At 61.1% G+C, this 14,558-nt stretch overlaps 1 protein-coding gene across 4 annotated transcripts in view; it reads left to right on the top strand.

Moving 5' to 3' along the window:
• Nucleotides 1-13,461, top strand: part of ACOT7 (acyl-CoA thioesterase 7) — a 100,532-nt gene extending 87,071 nt beyond the window's left edge. For 3 of the 4 annotated variants that reach the window (XM_047791263.1, XM_047791265.1, XM_047791264.1), the window contains exon 9: nucleotides 13,055-13,461. In XM_047791263.1, the coding sequence (XP_047647219.1) occupies nucleotides 13,055-13,153 (99 nt within the window). In that variant the 3' untranslated portion in view covers nucleotides 13,154-13,461. The remainder of the gene's footprint in view (nucleotides 1-13,054) is intronic. The other variant, XR_007136426.1, reaches the window with a different exon arrangement.
• Nucleotides 13,462-14,558: the final 1,097 nt, after the last annotated feature.

The raw sequence follows: 14,558 nt of genomic DNA, 5'->3' as shown, positions 1-14,558 counted from the left end.
GCCTGCCTGTGGCGAGCGGCTTCTCAGAAGCAGCTGAGGCACCTCCTCGGAGCCACTCACTCCCCATCCTGCCCCCCTTTCTGGAGCCTGTGAGGCCCGTGGGGGCAGCACCAAGGCTTGGTGGAGGAGCCGGCCTCTGGTGGCCAGGCCCCGACGTGGCCAGAGGCAGCTCAGCTGCCCACAGGGCCCCCCCTTCCTCCCTGGCCTCCTCCCACTGGCCCTTGGCTGGTGCCAGGCCCGCCCCAGTGCTCGGGTGAATCAGACGGCAGGTTGGGATCCGCCTCAGGACATTAGGGGGGGTGGTAGTGTGCACAGAGGAGGTTGGTGAACCTGGCCTTGAAGGAAGGAAGAGAGCCAGGACAGGTGGGCACTGTCCTCAGGCAGTTGCTGCACTGTCACCTCCCCACGCACCACCCTGGTCCAGCTGCCCGTTGCCCAAGGCTGGCCTGGGGGCGGGGGAAGTGGGGTTGTTCATTAGCCTCAGCCTCTCCCTCCCTGTGTCTCAGCCTCGCATCCCCTGCCTTGCGTCTGCCCTGGGCGCCTCCCTGGCTGGGCCTTGGCCCCCCATCTGCCCCCCGTCAGCCCCCAGGTGGACCCCCACATGCCGCCCCCCCCCCCCCGACAGAGCCTCCCTGGGGCCTGCTGTGCTGAGCACGAGGACCCGGCTGCTCAGCCACGCGCCCTCCTCGCCCCGCCCGCCCGCCACCCCAGCAGGATGGCTTCCACCTCCCTGCTGACACAGGCCTCCCCCGACCCCTGCTGACAGGCCTTTCCCTCTCCGGCCTTGACCTTGGCAACCATGTGTCTCTGGGTCTTGGACCACTTCTCCGAACCTCACCTGCTCCTCTCAGCGCAGGCTTGTCCTCACCATCTCCCAGACCCTTGTCCCCTCTCACTCCATATTGCCACAGGGCCCCTAGGGGACACCTGTTAGGGTGTCTGCCCCCAGCATCTCTGTCCTGAATGCTGAGTTCCCGCCGCACAGAGGCGAATCCTTGACCTCTCTCCTCCCCACCCCGACCCTCCCCGGCCTCCAGCCTCCAGGGTGGCCAGATCCAAGGACGCTCTCATCTTTGTCTCACTGGCCTCTCCCTGGCTTTGGCACGACTCACTGAGCCTCATGGAAGCCTGTGCTCCCTCGACGAGGGACTCTGCAGTGTCCAGAGAGCCACCTCGTGGTCCTATTAACATGGGACTCTGACAGATCCCGCCCTGCACCGCCCCCTCCCTGGGGGTTGGGCCTCCTTCATTTACTCCCACCCCCGCCACCCCCCCCACCCCCTCCTGTCTCTGGGACCGTAGTGGGCTCCTCCCTCCTGCTCAGCCCCAGGCTGAACATCCCCCAGCCCTGCCACCCTCACTTGGGCTCTGTGCTGCACCTGCACAGGTTGTTAGAACAGAATCACGTTTGTTCTCCCCCGAACCAGCCAGCGGCTCCTCGTGCCCTAGCAAGGCACATGGTCCAGCCAAGCTACCCACTTCTGTTCGTCAAATCTCAAACTCAGTCCTGCCTCAGGGCCTTTGCACATGCTGTTCCTCTGCCTGGACACCTTCCCTCAGATTGTCTCGAAGCCAGCACCTTCCGCCGTCTCTCAGATCTTTGCTCCTTCGATGGCCCTCCCTCACCTCCCTGGATAAAGCCTTACCCCACTCCCACCCCACCCCACATGACTCTTTCCAGTTGCCTGGAAACGGGCCTGCAGTTGGCAGGGGAGAGTGAAAGGAGCCGGAACAGAGGGCTGAGCTGGAGCCGGTGCTTGGGCCGGGAGAGGCAGGGCAGTTACACCCTGAGGCCGCCCAGCTGCTAGAAGGCAGGCCCGGCCCAGGACTCAGCCTTTCCTCTACCACCGACTGCAGGAGGGGCCTGCAGGACCTCCAGGTGCTCACGAGACCAAGGTACCGTCTCAGTGGTGTATCGGTTAAGGATCTTGTGTTGTCACTGCTGTGGTGCGAGTTCATTCCCTGGCCTGGAACTTTAGTGTGCTGCGGGCATAGCCGAGAAGAGAGACGAAGCGGCTCGTACAGAGTAAATGCCGATCGACAGAGGGTTCTGACAAGGTCTTCAGTCCGGCCGTAGTGGTTGCAGGGCGCCTGCCCAGGAGCTGCTCGGGGCTTGAGTGAAGGCACCGCAACGGCCCCTCCACCCTGCACGCCCCAGAGCTCAGGCAGCTGCGGAGGCTCAGCAGCCTATAGCTCAGGGAGGGGGGCCTCCGGGGTCCAGTCTCCCATGGAGAGCTGGGAAGCACTCCTGGGGCTGGGCTTCTGTGTACCCAGGAGGCTGCCCATGTGCCCTCTGCAGAAACCTAGAGACCTGGGCTGGGGGCGCCCATGTAGGAGGAGGTGCTGGGGCAGAGGCTGCAGGGGCTGATGGGGAAGGTCACCTGCTCAGATGCGGGGAAGGGGGTGGTGACCCTTCCCCAGGTTTGAGGGGCCGGCAGTTGGCGACGGCCACGTCTTCCTGCTGGCCAGCCTTAGGTCCATCCAGGCTCTTCTTGCGAATGAAGGATGGCCTGTGATCCTGGGACCAGCGATGCGGATAAAAATAGCCGCTGGTGGGGAGGGTGGGCAGACTCCAGCCAGCCCTCCAGGTGCTCACTTGGGAACCACCGACACCGCGTCGTCTGCCTCTCAGCCACGTGTGCCCACGTGGGGGCTCAGCCCGCCCCACCCCCACTGTCAGCGCTTCCTCATCCTCCTGTCTATTTTTAGCTCCCGTCCCCAGGGCCCGGCTGACATGGAAGGCAGCGTGGCTCTTTGGATTTCTTCCTGATGAATATTTTATGCTGGGGAGGGCCTGCCGCACAAGAGTACAGCAGCTGCCCGCACTTCAGGCCGATTATTAGAAGAGGCAAGTGCGGGCCTCCCTCCAAAGGCCTCACTGTGGCTGTGCCCTCTGACCTTGGGCGAGGGGGACAGGCCCAATGGAGCTGGAGAGGAGGCCTGTGCAGAGGGTCATGGGGGACCCACCAAGCCTGCTCCCTGGGACGGGCTCAGATTGGCCCCCGCACCTCCCCGGGGGGAGCCTTTGCAGTGTCCAGAAACGAGAGAACCAGATGGATTCTGCTGAAGCTGGAGTGAGCCCGTCCTGGGCGCAAGGCCTGCCTCCGTCCTCTGGTTCGAACGTGGGTGCTGTAGCCCCTGAGGCCCCGGGAGACGCGCCTGAGGACAGAGGTGCGGGCGTGGGTGTGAGGACAGTGGGGGAGAGGCCGTGCTGCCCTGGACAGGGGAGGAGCCTGGAACCAGACCACACGCTTAGTCGATGCGGGTTTTGAGAGAGCGCCTGTGTGCACAGCCTCATGGATCGTTTGGGAAAAGGAGCGTGTTCCCCGGCGAGGCCCAGCCACTCGAGTGGGGCAGCGAGCAGTCTTTCCCAAGCCGGTTTGCTCGGCTCCCAGAAAACCCAAAGCCCCGAGCAAGCCTGCAGCCTGGGGTCTCAGCCTCCTGGTTCACACGGACGGCCGGGCACAGAGGACGGGTCCCGACACGTCCCTGGTGGCTCCGGGCTGGCCTCTTTGCGGGATCCACAGAGCTTTGGAAAACAGTTCACGCAATAGCCAGCTCTCCAGAGGACCCGAGGCGCCAAGGACACACCTTTTCTCATGAAAACACTGCAGGGTCCACATAGGGAATAGCAGCTTCTTGTTGCCACGTCTCCCCACCGCCTTGATATCTGTAAACCCGAGGCCGGCTCTGGGGGCACTGCCAGGTCTGACCCCGTGTGGTGCCGGGAACAGGGCTGAGGCAGGAGAGGCCTGTGGACAGAGGATGCGATGGGAAGAGGGGAGTCCCAGCCGGGACTGTGGCCACCTTGGAAGGTGCAGGGGGCTGGGGGAGAGGTGGGCCCGGATGAGGGCCACGGCCATCTGCCCAGAGGGCATCTCTGAGCAGAGTAAGCTTGTACCTGGTGTGTCCACAGCCTCTGGTCTTGGTAGCCTCCTGTGCCCTCAGTGAGATGGAGTGGCGTCCCCTGGTAAAGGCCCTACAAGGCCAGGGACACTTCTGAACACCGTGCTCAAAGCTGCAAGGAAGAAACAGACCCTGGAAGCCGACGCTGATGGGAAGGAAGCAGAGGGCCTCTCTGGTCTTGCGCACACACGGAATCGGAGAAGGGTGTGCTGGCCTGCGAGCAGGACAGGTGTCTCGTCTCGGGGGGTGTCCAACCCAGGTGTGCTGGACACATGTGGCCACGCCCTTGTCACCAACGCAGACAAGAGCCCTCGGTGGGCGGAGCCTCCTGGAGTTGGTTGGGGACCCGTGATGCCTGACTGTCCATTCAGCAAAACCTTCAGTTCTGGATCTTTAACCCAAAGACTACGTTGATTTGGGATTAAGACGTTCTTGCTTTGATCGTCATTGGTTTGCTCATTCATTCATTCATTCAGCGGTCAGAGTCCCAGGCATAGCGCTGGCCTCAGGTGGACGGCAGGAAAGATGCTGACACGGAGAGAGTGCGCTCGGGGCCAAAGGCTTGCAGTGAGGACGCGCTGCTGGCCCAGGCCCTGCGTGGGAAGGACTTGGCCAAAGGCAGTCGGAGTCCTTGCGGCTGTGGTCTGGCAGGGACAACTCAGTCAACACTCTGGGTGCAAGAGCCAGTGCTTGAGCGGGGCCTGAGGGGGAGCCACTGGGAGGCCTGCCAGAGAGGCCTAGGCCCTGAGTCCTGTCCTCGGGGGCACGGGCACCCCCTTTTCCCAGGCAACACCTGAGCTCCCTGCCTCTTCCGCAGCCTCCTATTGCCCCTCACGCGGGGGGGGTTTCACCACCGTGCACAAGGGCACTTAGTCATGGGACTCAGCTGGTGCTGCCGGGTGAGGGGAGCCCCTGGGAGGGGGTTTTCGACTCTGGAGGCTCCACGGTGGCACAGAGGGCGGCTTCCTGGCTGCCCTGCCCAGCCCTGCTGGGCCGGGGTCTGCGCACGAAGCTGCACCCACTCAGAGCCCCTCGCTACACCGTGCTGAGTGGCCCGTGTAATCAAAAGATGTTTTAATTGCCTGTGTGACTGTCCCACGATCCAGCCTGTCTCCCGTTCCAAAGGCCAGCGAGGCTATGCTGTGCGGCTTCCTAATTAAGCAGGTCTACGTCCCTCAGGGCACGGGAAGTTGTTGTGTCACCACTGGAAACCCTCTTTGCCCCAGACCTTTGTTAATTACAAAAAAGGACCAGCTCCTGATTTGCCTGATGGTGGAACTTAGATGCCCCTCCCACCCCACCGCCAGCTTCCAAATGTGCCTTCTTGAAGCCCAGAAAATGCGAAGTGGAAAACATTTGGTTTGCAGTTAGGCTGCGAAAGCCACAGGCTTCCCTTCCAGTGGGAGCCAGCCTGGGACAGCGCTGCAGGAGGCCCTCAGCCAGCGGGTAGGAGCCAGAGGGGCGAGGCCCCCTGGGTCCCCAGGGCTGAGTGTGGCGTTCCAAAGGCCCGGCTGCCTTGCGATGGCCTCCAGGGCCGCCTGCTCTCCCCCAGGGTGGTGGCGATGGGTCGGCAGCCGGGAGCACACACTCAGGCTCTGAGGCTATTCGTGATGACAGGAGCAGTCCAAAATGCGAGTATGCACACACGTGCACAGGCACACGCAACTGCCGTGCTTTGAGAGCCCGCCCGAGCTGGCACTTTGCAACGTCACCTTTCTGAGTCCCCATTTCATAGGTGGGCGAACCTGGCCCCAGGTGGGCGCCATCCTTGAGGCCACACAGCCAGGTCCCCGTGATCCTGTGTTCGTGGACACCCCTCCACCGTCCCTGCCACCAGGCAAGTGTCTCCTGGTAGATGGGTCGTCATGGCCCAAGCTGGCAGCGGGCCCCTTGGCAGTCACCTCCTTTTTATAAGCACAGGGTGCCCCCCAGACTGGGGATGTGCTATCAGGGGCTGCTCACTGGGGTCCTGGCCCCCCTCCTCCCTGCCAGCAGCTTCAGGCACTGGAGAGAGAAATGTGACTTTGCGTGGCGGAGCTCTGTCCCCCACCCCATCACCCCCAGCCCTCCATTAAAAACAGCAACAGCCAACAACTTATGTATTTATTTACTTTGCCGGATGGAGGAAGACGGGCTACAAGAAGGTGGCAGCTGGGCCGTGGGTGGGGGCCGCATGCAGGGAGCCATCTGTCTCGCTCTGTCAGCTCCGTGCCCAGCAGGGAAGTGGTGGCCCCGCTTAGTCACTTGGCCGGGAGAGCTGTTTATCAGAGCTGGCGGCCCTGGGGAGGCGGAGTGTCCACCAGCCAGCAGGGCAGGGACCCTCCCTCGAAGAGAGCAGAGATGCTGTGGTGGCAGCCAGGGGCCCTCACTGTCTTCCTAACCCTGTGCCCTGGCTGGGCACCTTCCAGAGCAAGCAGTGAGGAGGGCCGCCAGCGTGTGGGATGGCAGCATACTGCTCCTGGGCCAGGCCAGGCCCACAGAGCCCAGAACCTGCAGCGCGGGCTGCCATCCCCAGAGACCAGAAGCGAGATGAACCCCCGGCCGCCCCTTCTTCCCAGGGCTTTGCACATGTCTTAGCCATGCCGCACGCACCCATCCCCAGACAGCATCCATCATCCGACGGCACCCATCACCGGATGGCATCGGTCTTGAGAGCAGATCCTGGCTGATGAGTGAGTGGCAGAGTATTAAACATCAGAGATTCAGCACAGCAGCCCCTGAGGCCCGGGGCTGGGCGCTGGCTTCTCCCTGCACTGTGCAGTCACCAGAATTGTCTGTGTTTTGAACCAGCACCTCGGCCTCTGCCTCCCTCAGGTCACCCATTGACTGAGCTAGTGAGGGAAACATCCAGAGCCTTTGGTGCATGCGGTCTGGACACGCGGTGGCCTCTTAGCTATTGGCGGCTAAGTACCTGCAGTCGTTTGGGGCGACCTGGTCGGGGGCAGTGCCCAGGCTCAAGTCAAGGCTCTGACCTGTACTAGCTGTCGCCTGGGCAAGTCACTTATTCTCTCTGCCCCACTTCCCAGCGGTGGAAGGGGAACAGTGATGACTTTGTGTCATTCCTGGGTCGTTACTGAGTCGCATGTGCTGGGTCACTTGATGCAGGCCACCCCAAAAGCTGGAGCCTGGAGAACTTCCCCTGCCCCTGTCCCAGGCTGCCGGTCCCTACGTACACACCTGTGTGGGTTGAGGGATGGGACAGATCTTGGCTCTGTCGCTGCAGAAAGCTCACCTGGGTGCCTGGAGGGATATGATCTTGTGGTACCCAGCCCCCTGGGCAGTTCTCACCCACCATTGGGTCAGGATGGAGAAGGGGTTGGGTCCAGGTCATTAAGAAACACATAGAAGGTCACCTGCAACACCCAGGATCCCCGCCGTGGGGGATGGCTTGGCAGGAGGGAGGGCCCAGCTGTCTGAGGCCACGCAGGCTCTCTGTTCTGGGTGCAGCACTCCCAGTGGGCAGGGCTGTGCGGGGTGCATAGCAGCCCCGTGCTCTCAGGTGGATTAAATAGGATGCTGTGAGCATTATCCCTGCCTGGAGCCAGGTGCCAGGTGGAGAAGGTGGCCATGGGGACTTGGGAATAGAGTGCAGGGTAAGGGGCAGCTCCCCTAGTCGTGGCCCTCGAGTGCGTGTGGCTTCGTCCTTTGTGCCTGGAGACGGGAGGCAGGGCTGAGTTTCCTGAAGCCTCAGCTGCCCTCTCAGGTCTAGTTGGCTTTTCTTTGTTTCACTTCTTAGTTATAGAAAAGTTAAAACATAAGCAAAAAGGTGAAGAGAAGAAAGGTTCGTTAGTAGTTACCAACACGGGACTGGTCTTGCTTATCTGCCGCGCTGCCGCCCCCCCGCAGCCCCTTCCTGGGCCCAGGAGGCAAATCTCAGCCATCACATCACCACCTCCAAGTAGTTCAGTGTGTGTCTCTGAGAGACAAGGGCTCTTTGTCCTTTGTCATTGGTTTATTTGTCATGGACTGGGCTCTGGGCAGCAGGCTCTGGGCAGCAGACCCTGGGCGGCCCTTGCCCTGCAGAGACCCTGCTGCAGGAGTTCCCATCATGGCTCAGTGGTTAATGAACCTGACTAGCATCCATGAGGAGGTGGGTTCGATCCCTGGCCTTGCTCAGTGGGTGAAGGATCTGGTGTTGCCATGAGCTGTGGTGTAGGTCGCAGACATGTCTTGGATCCTGTGTTGCTGTGGCTGCGTTGTAGGCCAGCAGCTGCAGCTCTGATTGGACAGCTAGCCTGGGAACCTCCATATGCCGTGGGTGCGGCCCTAAAAAGCAAAAAAAAAAAAAGAGAGAGAGAGAGAGAGAGACCTGGCCGCAGAACCAGTGGCCCCGGAGTCAAGCTCGTGCTTATAAGTGCGGCACCACCAAGGGTTCACTCCCACCCCAGCAGCAGGTCACCTGCCAGCCCCTGTGGGTCTTCTTTGGGGATGGCGTGGGCGCTCTCCCGGCACCCTCATCCCAGGTCCACAGATGGAAAAGTGAAGCCCAGGGCGGAAAGGAGCCGCCGCCGCCAGGACCACCCTCCGCTCCTGTCCAAGAAGCCCCTCCCCAGATGGGAAGGCGGCCTGCAGCCCTCGCTGTGGGTCAGCACCTTTCCCAGCTCGCCCCCCAGCGCCTGGTCCTCAGGCCACCTCCCTCTGCTTTGCTTTGTCTTCGGTCCCTGCCCTGGTCGCCTTCCTAGTGCAGTGTCCTCTGCCTGTTTTCCTGTGTGTTGTCAGCTGGCCCGTTGGCTCCCCAGGGCAGGGTCCTTGCACCTGGCACAGGGCAGGGGGGCTCTGCGTGCTTGGTGCGGAGGGCACAAACCCGGGCCTGGGCCTGCAGCTGGGGACTTGCCCGGCTTAATTCAATGAGCATTTCCTCCGCCCCGCTGCCCCTGGGCTGGGGCACTGCCATGCTTTGGCTTTGACTTTCTGTGAACTAGGAAGGCATGTACGCCTCCCTGGTGGCTTTGAGCTGTAATTACATGCTGCCCAGTCGCCCCCCCCGCCCCCCCCCCCCCCGCCCTCTCCCAGCCATCACCCCTCCCCCGCCCCAGCCCCCACTTACCTGCATCTCTGTCCGGACGGAACAGAGGCAACCGGGATGCCTATCTGGGCCTCTTCTAACTCCGGGCCCAGGACACCCAGATCCTTGGTGGCGTTGCATTTACACGCAAGGTTGCCTGTCCTGGGCGTGCCGCGTAACTGGGGTCACACATGAGCCTGGCTTCTTGTCCTCATGTTGGCTCTTAGTGACTGGTCTGCAGCGGGGACAGCTAGGAGGACTTTGGTCCTCACAGCAACACTGTGGGATAGAAACTGGCCGTCTTAACAGAGGAGGAATGTAGGTGAGTCTGCGAGGCCTCGCAGTGATCAGTGGTGAAGCCAGAGTCAAGCCAGGCTGGCCCCCTGGAGGGAGGCCCTGGGCTGGCTTCAGGACAGAACAAAGAGGCCACTCCCAGAAGGGTGTGCTAGGTGCTGGCAGCCCTGAGGTAGCCAGCCTGGGCCCTGGCCGGGCAGAGCTTGGCCAGTGTCCGCCTAGGCCTCTCCCAGGGCCGGCAGCCAGCTTCATGGGCACACGCTGCGAGCCAACTGCAGGAAAGTGTGGGCAGCGCTTCCCATCCAGCCGCCCCTGACAGGGAGTGGGGTTCCTTAGGAAAAGGGGTACCCTGCCACATCAGTGTGGGAGGGCCCAGATTAAAGACCGTTACACAAGTTTATTTTACGCCAAGATTTTCAGGACCTTGATCTGTGCGCATCCTTTACTGGAGGCTGATGGGTATGCGTGTGTCCAGATCTGTGTGGCCACAGGCCATCAAGGAGGCTTCATCTCCCTTTTGGACTTGGGGTGACAGGGGCCCCAGGAGGCAGGAGGCCACAGAGCCCACAGTTTGCAGCAGTGGTGTCAGCGCAGATGCACCCTTGAGGGAAGAACCCAGTAGGCAGTGTGGCCACCCCAGGGGATCTGTGGCCTGATGGCCCGGCAGAGGTGGCCGCAGAGGGTGGGACTGCTCCCTGGGTGTCTCCTGAGCTCAGCAGCCCTTTTCCAGCCCCAGTAACAGCTATTCCGCCCCCCCCCCCCCCCCCGGCCAAGGCCCTGGCCCCACATGGGCCCTTCCTGCCTGACATCGAGGACAAGAGCCAGAAGCTCCACGGGGCCATTTGTCGCCCTCCCTGTGGGGACTCAGTTCCTCACCCAGACCCACATCTGCTGGTTTCCAAGAACCCCACTGGGCTGGAGCAACAGGCAGGCCCCCCGTGTGAGGCAGGACATGGCTCCAGTGAGCTCTGTGGGGTCTGGTGGCTGTCCCCGCTCAGTCCTACTGCTTTGCCAGGCCGGGCTCACACCTTCTTGCTTTTGAGAAATCTTTTCTTCCTCAGAGTCTTGCCTTCTTTCTTCTGCCCCATCCCCCAAGATGGAAACTCCATCAGCTAGAAGGAGGGCCTGCTCTAGAACCCCAAACAGAGGGAGTTCCTGTTGTGGCTCAGCAGAAATGAACCCGACCAGTATGCATGAGGACATGGGTTCGATCCCTGGCTTCGTTCAGTGGGTCAAGGATCCGGCATTGCCAAGAACTGTGGTATAGGTCACAGATGCAGCTCAAATCCCGTGTGGCTGTGGCTGTGGCATAGGCCGGCAGCTGCAGCTCCGATTCGACCCCTAGCCTGGGGACTTCCATATGCTGCACGCGTAGCCTTAAAACGCAAAAAACATGAGTTCCCGTCGTGGCTCAGTGGTTAACAGATCCGACTAGGAACAGTGAGTTTGCGGATTCGATCCCTGGCCTCCATCCGTGGGTTAAGGATCTGGTGTTGCCATGAGCTGTGGTGTAGGTCGCAGATGCGGCTCGGATCCCGAGTTGCTGTGACTGTGGCGTAGGCCGGCAGCTACAGCTCCAATTAGACCCCTAGCCTGGGAACCTCCATATGCCACTGGTGTGGCCCTAGAAAAGACCAAAATAAACAAACAAACGCAAAAAACTCAGATCCCCAAGCAAAGAGGGGCTGGATTTTCAGAGCTGGGAGAGACCTTGGAATGTGGTCCAGCCCCCACCCCTGCCCTCCTCCAGTCCCCTCTCAGCCAGCCCACCAGGTTCCCAGCTCTGGGACCCCATACACACTGCCCATGGCGGGGGTCCTCTGCGAGGCAGGCAGGAAGCCTGGCTCCAGCCCCACCTTCCTACAAGGAATGGCCGTGCCTTCAGCCGCAGAGGGATGGGAGTCCAAGGCCTCCTCAGCCATGCAGAGCAAGTTCAGCATAGGGCAGGGGAGGAAAAAGCCCCCCCCCCCCACTCCCGTCCTAGCCTGGTGGCCTTGACCCTTCATTCTTGGCCACTTTGGCTGTCCCACATTTGGAACAGGGACGGAGGTGGAGAAGGGGCGGAGTCCTCTATTCAGAGTGTTCCACGGGCAGGCGGGCTCAGCATCACGTTACCAGGATGCTTGTTAGAAATGGGTCCCAGGTCCCAGCCCCCAGACCCACTGGGTCAGAATCTGCATTTCCATGATCTTGAGTGATTCCTGCTGCATGGACGTTGGAGAAGCACCGATCTAGCACTTTCTGCCCAGGCACACATAGAAGCCTTCCGCAGGGCCGGCTGGGGTGTGGCCTTGTCCTCATGGGATGCCTCCAGCCATAATGGCTATTGGACTCAGGGCCCTGCCCCCTTAGAACTGCCTACTGAAACTAAGGTAGACCTGTTTCAGGGCGAATGGCAGAGGCTCACATTCCATTTTTTCAAAATGTCAGCCAGAGATGAAACCAGAGCAGGCCTTAGACAAAGTGTCTCGGAAGAACCACTCTCTTCACGCGTGTCCCCCAAGACTTTCCAAACGGGAACCACAACGGCTCTAAGGAGCACCATCCCAGTTCTTTAAATACTCAAATGTTCTGTTGGCTCCAAGCCGCAAAGTTTTGACCGTTTATACCTGGTGACATTTAGAGAGCAATTCTGCGAGGGAGGAGGTATTTGGTAGAACCTGACATTCCGTCCTCTGGCTGGTGGCTCTCTCTCTCTTGCCAGTATACCATTTGTCTATAAAACACTTGGGCCTAAAAGTAGCTGCTGGGGCGTTGGCGTCATTGTGGATGAAGGGTTGCTTCTCCGGCTTTCAGACAGTCTAGAAGTATCACAAAGAAGCATCATCCCAGAGGAATTAGCACAGCTCTGTAAGCCCGTTCCCTGGCCCTGGGCCGTGAGGGAGAGCTTGGCTGTGGGACACACGGGGCTTTGGGGAGTGACCACCTGATGCTGCTGCAGTGACCTCTGCCTGGGGGCCACCCCACTTGGCAGCCAGGCCAGGCCCCTCTCAAGAGTGAAAGGGGGAGTTCCCGTCGTGGCGCAGTGGTTAACGAATCCGACTAGGAACCATGAGGTTGCGGGTTCGGTCCCTGCCCTTGCTCAGTGGGTTAACGATCCGGCGTTGCCGTGAGCTGTGGTGTAGGTTGCAGACGCAGCTCGGATCCCGCGCTGCTGTGGCTCTGGCGTAGGCGGCGGCTACAGCTCCGATTCGACCCCTAGCCTGGGAACCTCCATATGCCGAAGGAAGTGGCCCTAGAAAAGGCAAAAAGACAAAAAAAAAAAAAGAGTGAAAGGGGACACCGTTCACCATCACGCCAGGTCAGCAGGCACAAATTGGGACTGTCCTGGGCAGAACCTGGCCGTTGGCCAAGCCCTGCTGGTCTCTTGGGGACCTGGCTTCTTAAGTTTCTCGGAAGAAGGAAGCGGCAGAGAGCAGTGGGGACAACTCCAGGTACCACTTCCTAGGCATCTGTGCTGTCCAGGCTCGCTGTCCACAAAGCCGCCGCTCGCTCCTGGCACAATAAAGTAGCTTCCTCAAGGTCACGCTGCCAGTGCAGTGTTTGTCCTTACTTCGCTTTGGGGCAGAGACCAAGAGCCTCTGACATGCCCCAGAGGGGAGTAAACGCGGGTCTCCGTCTCCTTCCTCTCTCCCAGCTCTGCATTAGGCCTCCCTCTCACGTTTCACCATCAAGTGCATTTTCAGCTGAAGTTCACTGCCAAAGAGGCACTGGGCTCAGAGGCGGGCCCACGGTGGCAGGTGAGGCAGGGCGCCTCGGATGCCGGCGCCCCTGCAGGGAGGGTCCTGGCCGCAGCCGTCACAGGCTCTGTCGGGATCTCTAACCTGCCTGTTTCTCTGTGGTTCACAGCCTGAGACTGAGGACGAGAAGAAGCGCTTCGAGGAGGGCAAAGGGCGGTACCTGCAGATGAAGGCGAAACGGCAGGGCCAGGTGGAGCCGCAGCCCTAGACGCCCCCCTCCTGCCGCTGGGGCCTGGAGCTGCCCCCAGTGTCTGATCGCTTAGAAGTTACCCCTCGGCCAAGAACCCCAGTCACGTTGACAGCTGGTGTTGTGTGAAGTATTGTCTCGCAGTGTTATTTAACCTGTTATTTAATCCTGAGAACCTGTACACACCAAAGCTTTCTTTCTATCATTCCAGTGTAAATGCTACACGGTATCGTCCTGGCGCCCCGAGGCGCTCCCTGCGGAGTCCGGGGCACACACTGTACGGTGTGGAAAGAATCCAGCATCACTAATAAAGCTGCTGTTTGGCTGGACCTTGGTCCTAGGTGGTCGTTTGTCCTGGGGGGTGGTCTCCCCCGCCTCCCTCCAGGCCCCCCTCCGCCCCCGCCCCGGGTATCCGCACCTGCGTGGACCCCCAGCACACCTGGTCTGCCTGAGGGCTTGCTGCCCGGAGGCACTCACCTTCCCGTCCCACCCCTGCTGGGGCCCTGGTTCCACGTCACGGCTCTGAAGCCCACCCAGCGCCCCCACTTGCCCTGTCTGGCTCCACAGGACACCAGCTCTGAACTTGTGTGGATGGGGGCTGGGGTGCCAGCAAGGACTCAGAGGAGATGGGCCAAAAGAGTGGGACTTGGCCAGACTGGACCACAGCTCAGAAGGCGGGAGCCCTGCCCTGGGCCTGGCCTGTTCTCGCTAGATCAGCTCGGACACCTCGGAGCAAGAGGCAGGGATTGTGCTGGAAGGCGCTTCCCCAGATGGTGCCAGGCCCTCGTGCCTGACGTGGGAAGCCCCGGCCACTTGGGCAGGGGAGTTACTGGGAAGGCTGGTGGGGTGGGACTCTGGGGGGGGGGGTGTCAGTGGGGCTCTGCGTGTGTGTGCACATGAGACGTGAGGCTGTGTGTGCATTCAATGTGTCTGTGCTCACGTGTGAGGTGTGAGGCTGTGCACGTGTGAGGTGTGAGTTTGCATACTTGTGGGATGTCTCCGTGTGCTCACATGTGAGATGTGAGGCTGTGCACACACGAGGCATGAGGCCGTGTGTGCATCTGGCCTAGCAGCCGCTCCAGGGCAGATCAGCTGCCAAGGCCACTGCAGGGACCATCCCCACCCCCACGCACAGCTGAGAGAGGCCCCTCCAGCAAGCCCTCCTGGCGGTGGCGCCTGGGTGAAATGTTCCCAACTCAGGCTCGTCCCTGAAGCCTGGAGATGAGACTGGCCGCCAACAGCTGCAGCCTCGCACGGGGCTCCCTCGGGCCCCAAGAGAGAATGAGGCTCCAGATGTGCAGAAACACCCGCCAAGACCTTCGGAATCCGTCTCGGGCCCCCGTCCCGGCTGACGGGGTTATTTCCTGCCTGGGAGCCTGAGGAGGCAACACGCTTACAACGAGAGGCCACAGCAACCCCACCCCGC

This window comes from Phacochoerus africanus, chromosome 8, assembly GCF_016906955.1.
Source record: "Phacochoerus africanus isolate WHEZ1 chromosome 8, ROS_Pafr_v1, whole genome shotgun sequence".
In the NCBI taxonomy this organism is placed as follows: domain Eukaryota; kingdom Metazoa; phylum Chordata; class Mammalia; order Artiodactyla; family Suidae; genus Phacochoerus; species Phacochoerus africanus.
Note: the sequence above shows the minus strand (reverse complement) of the source record. Positions and strands in the feature narration are given on the sequence as shown.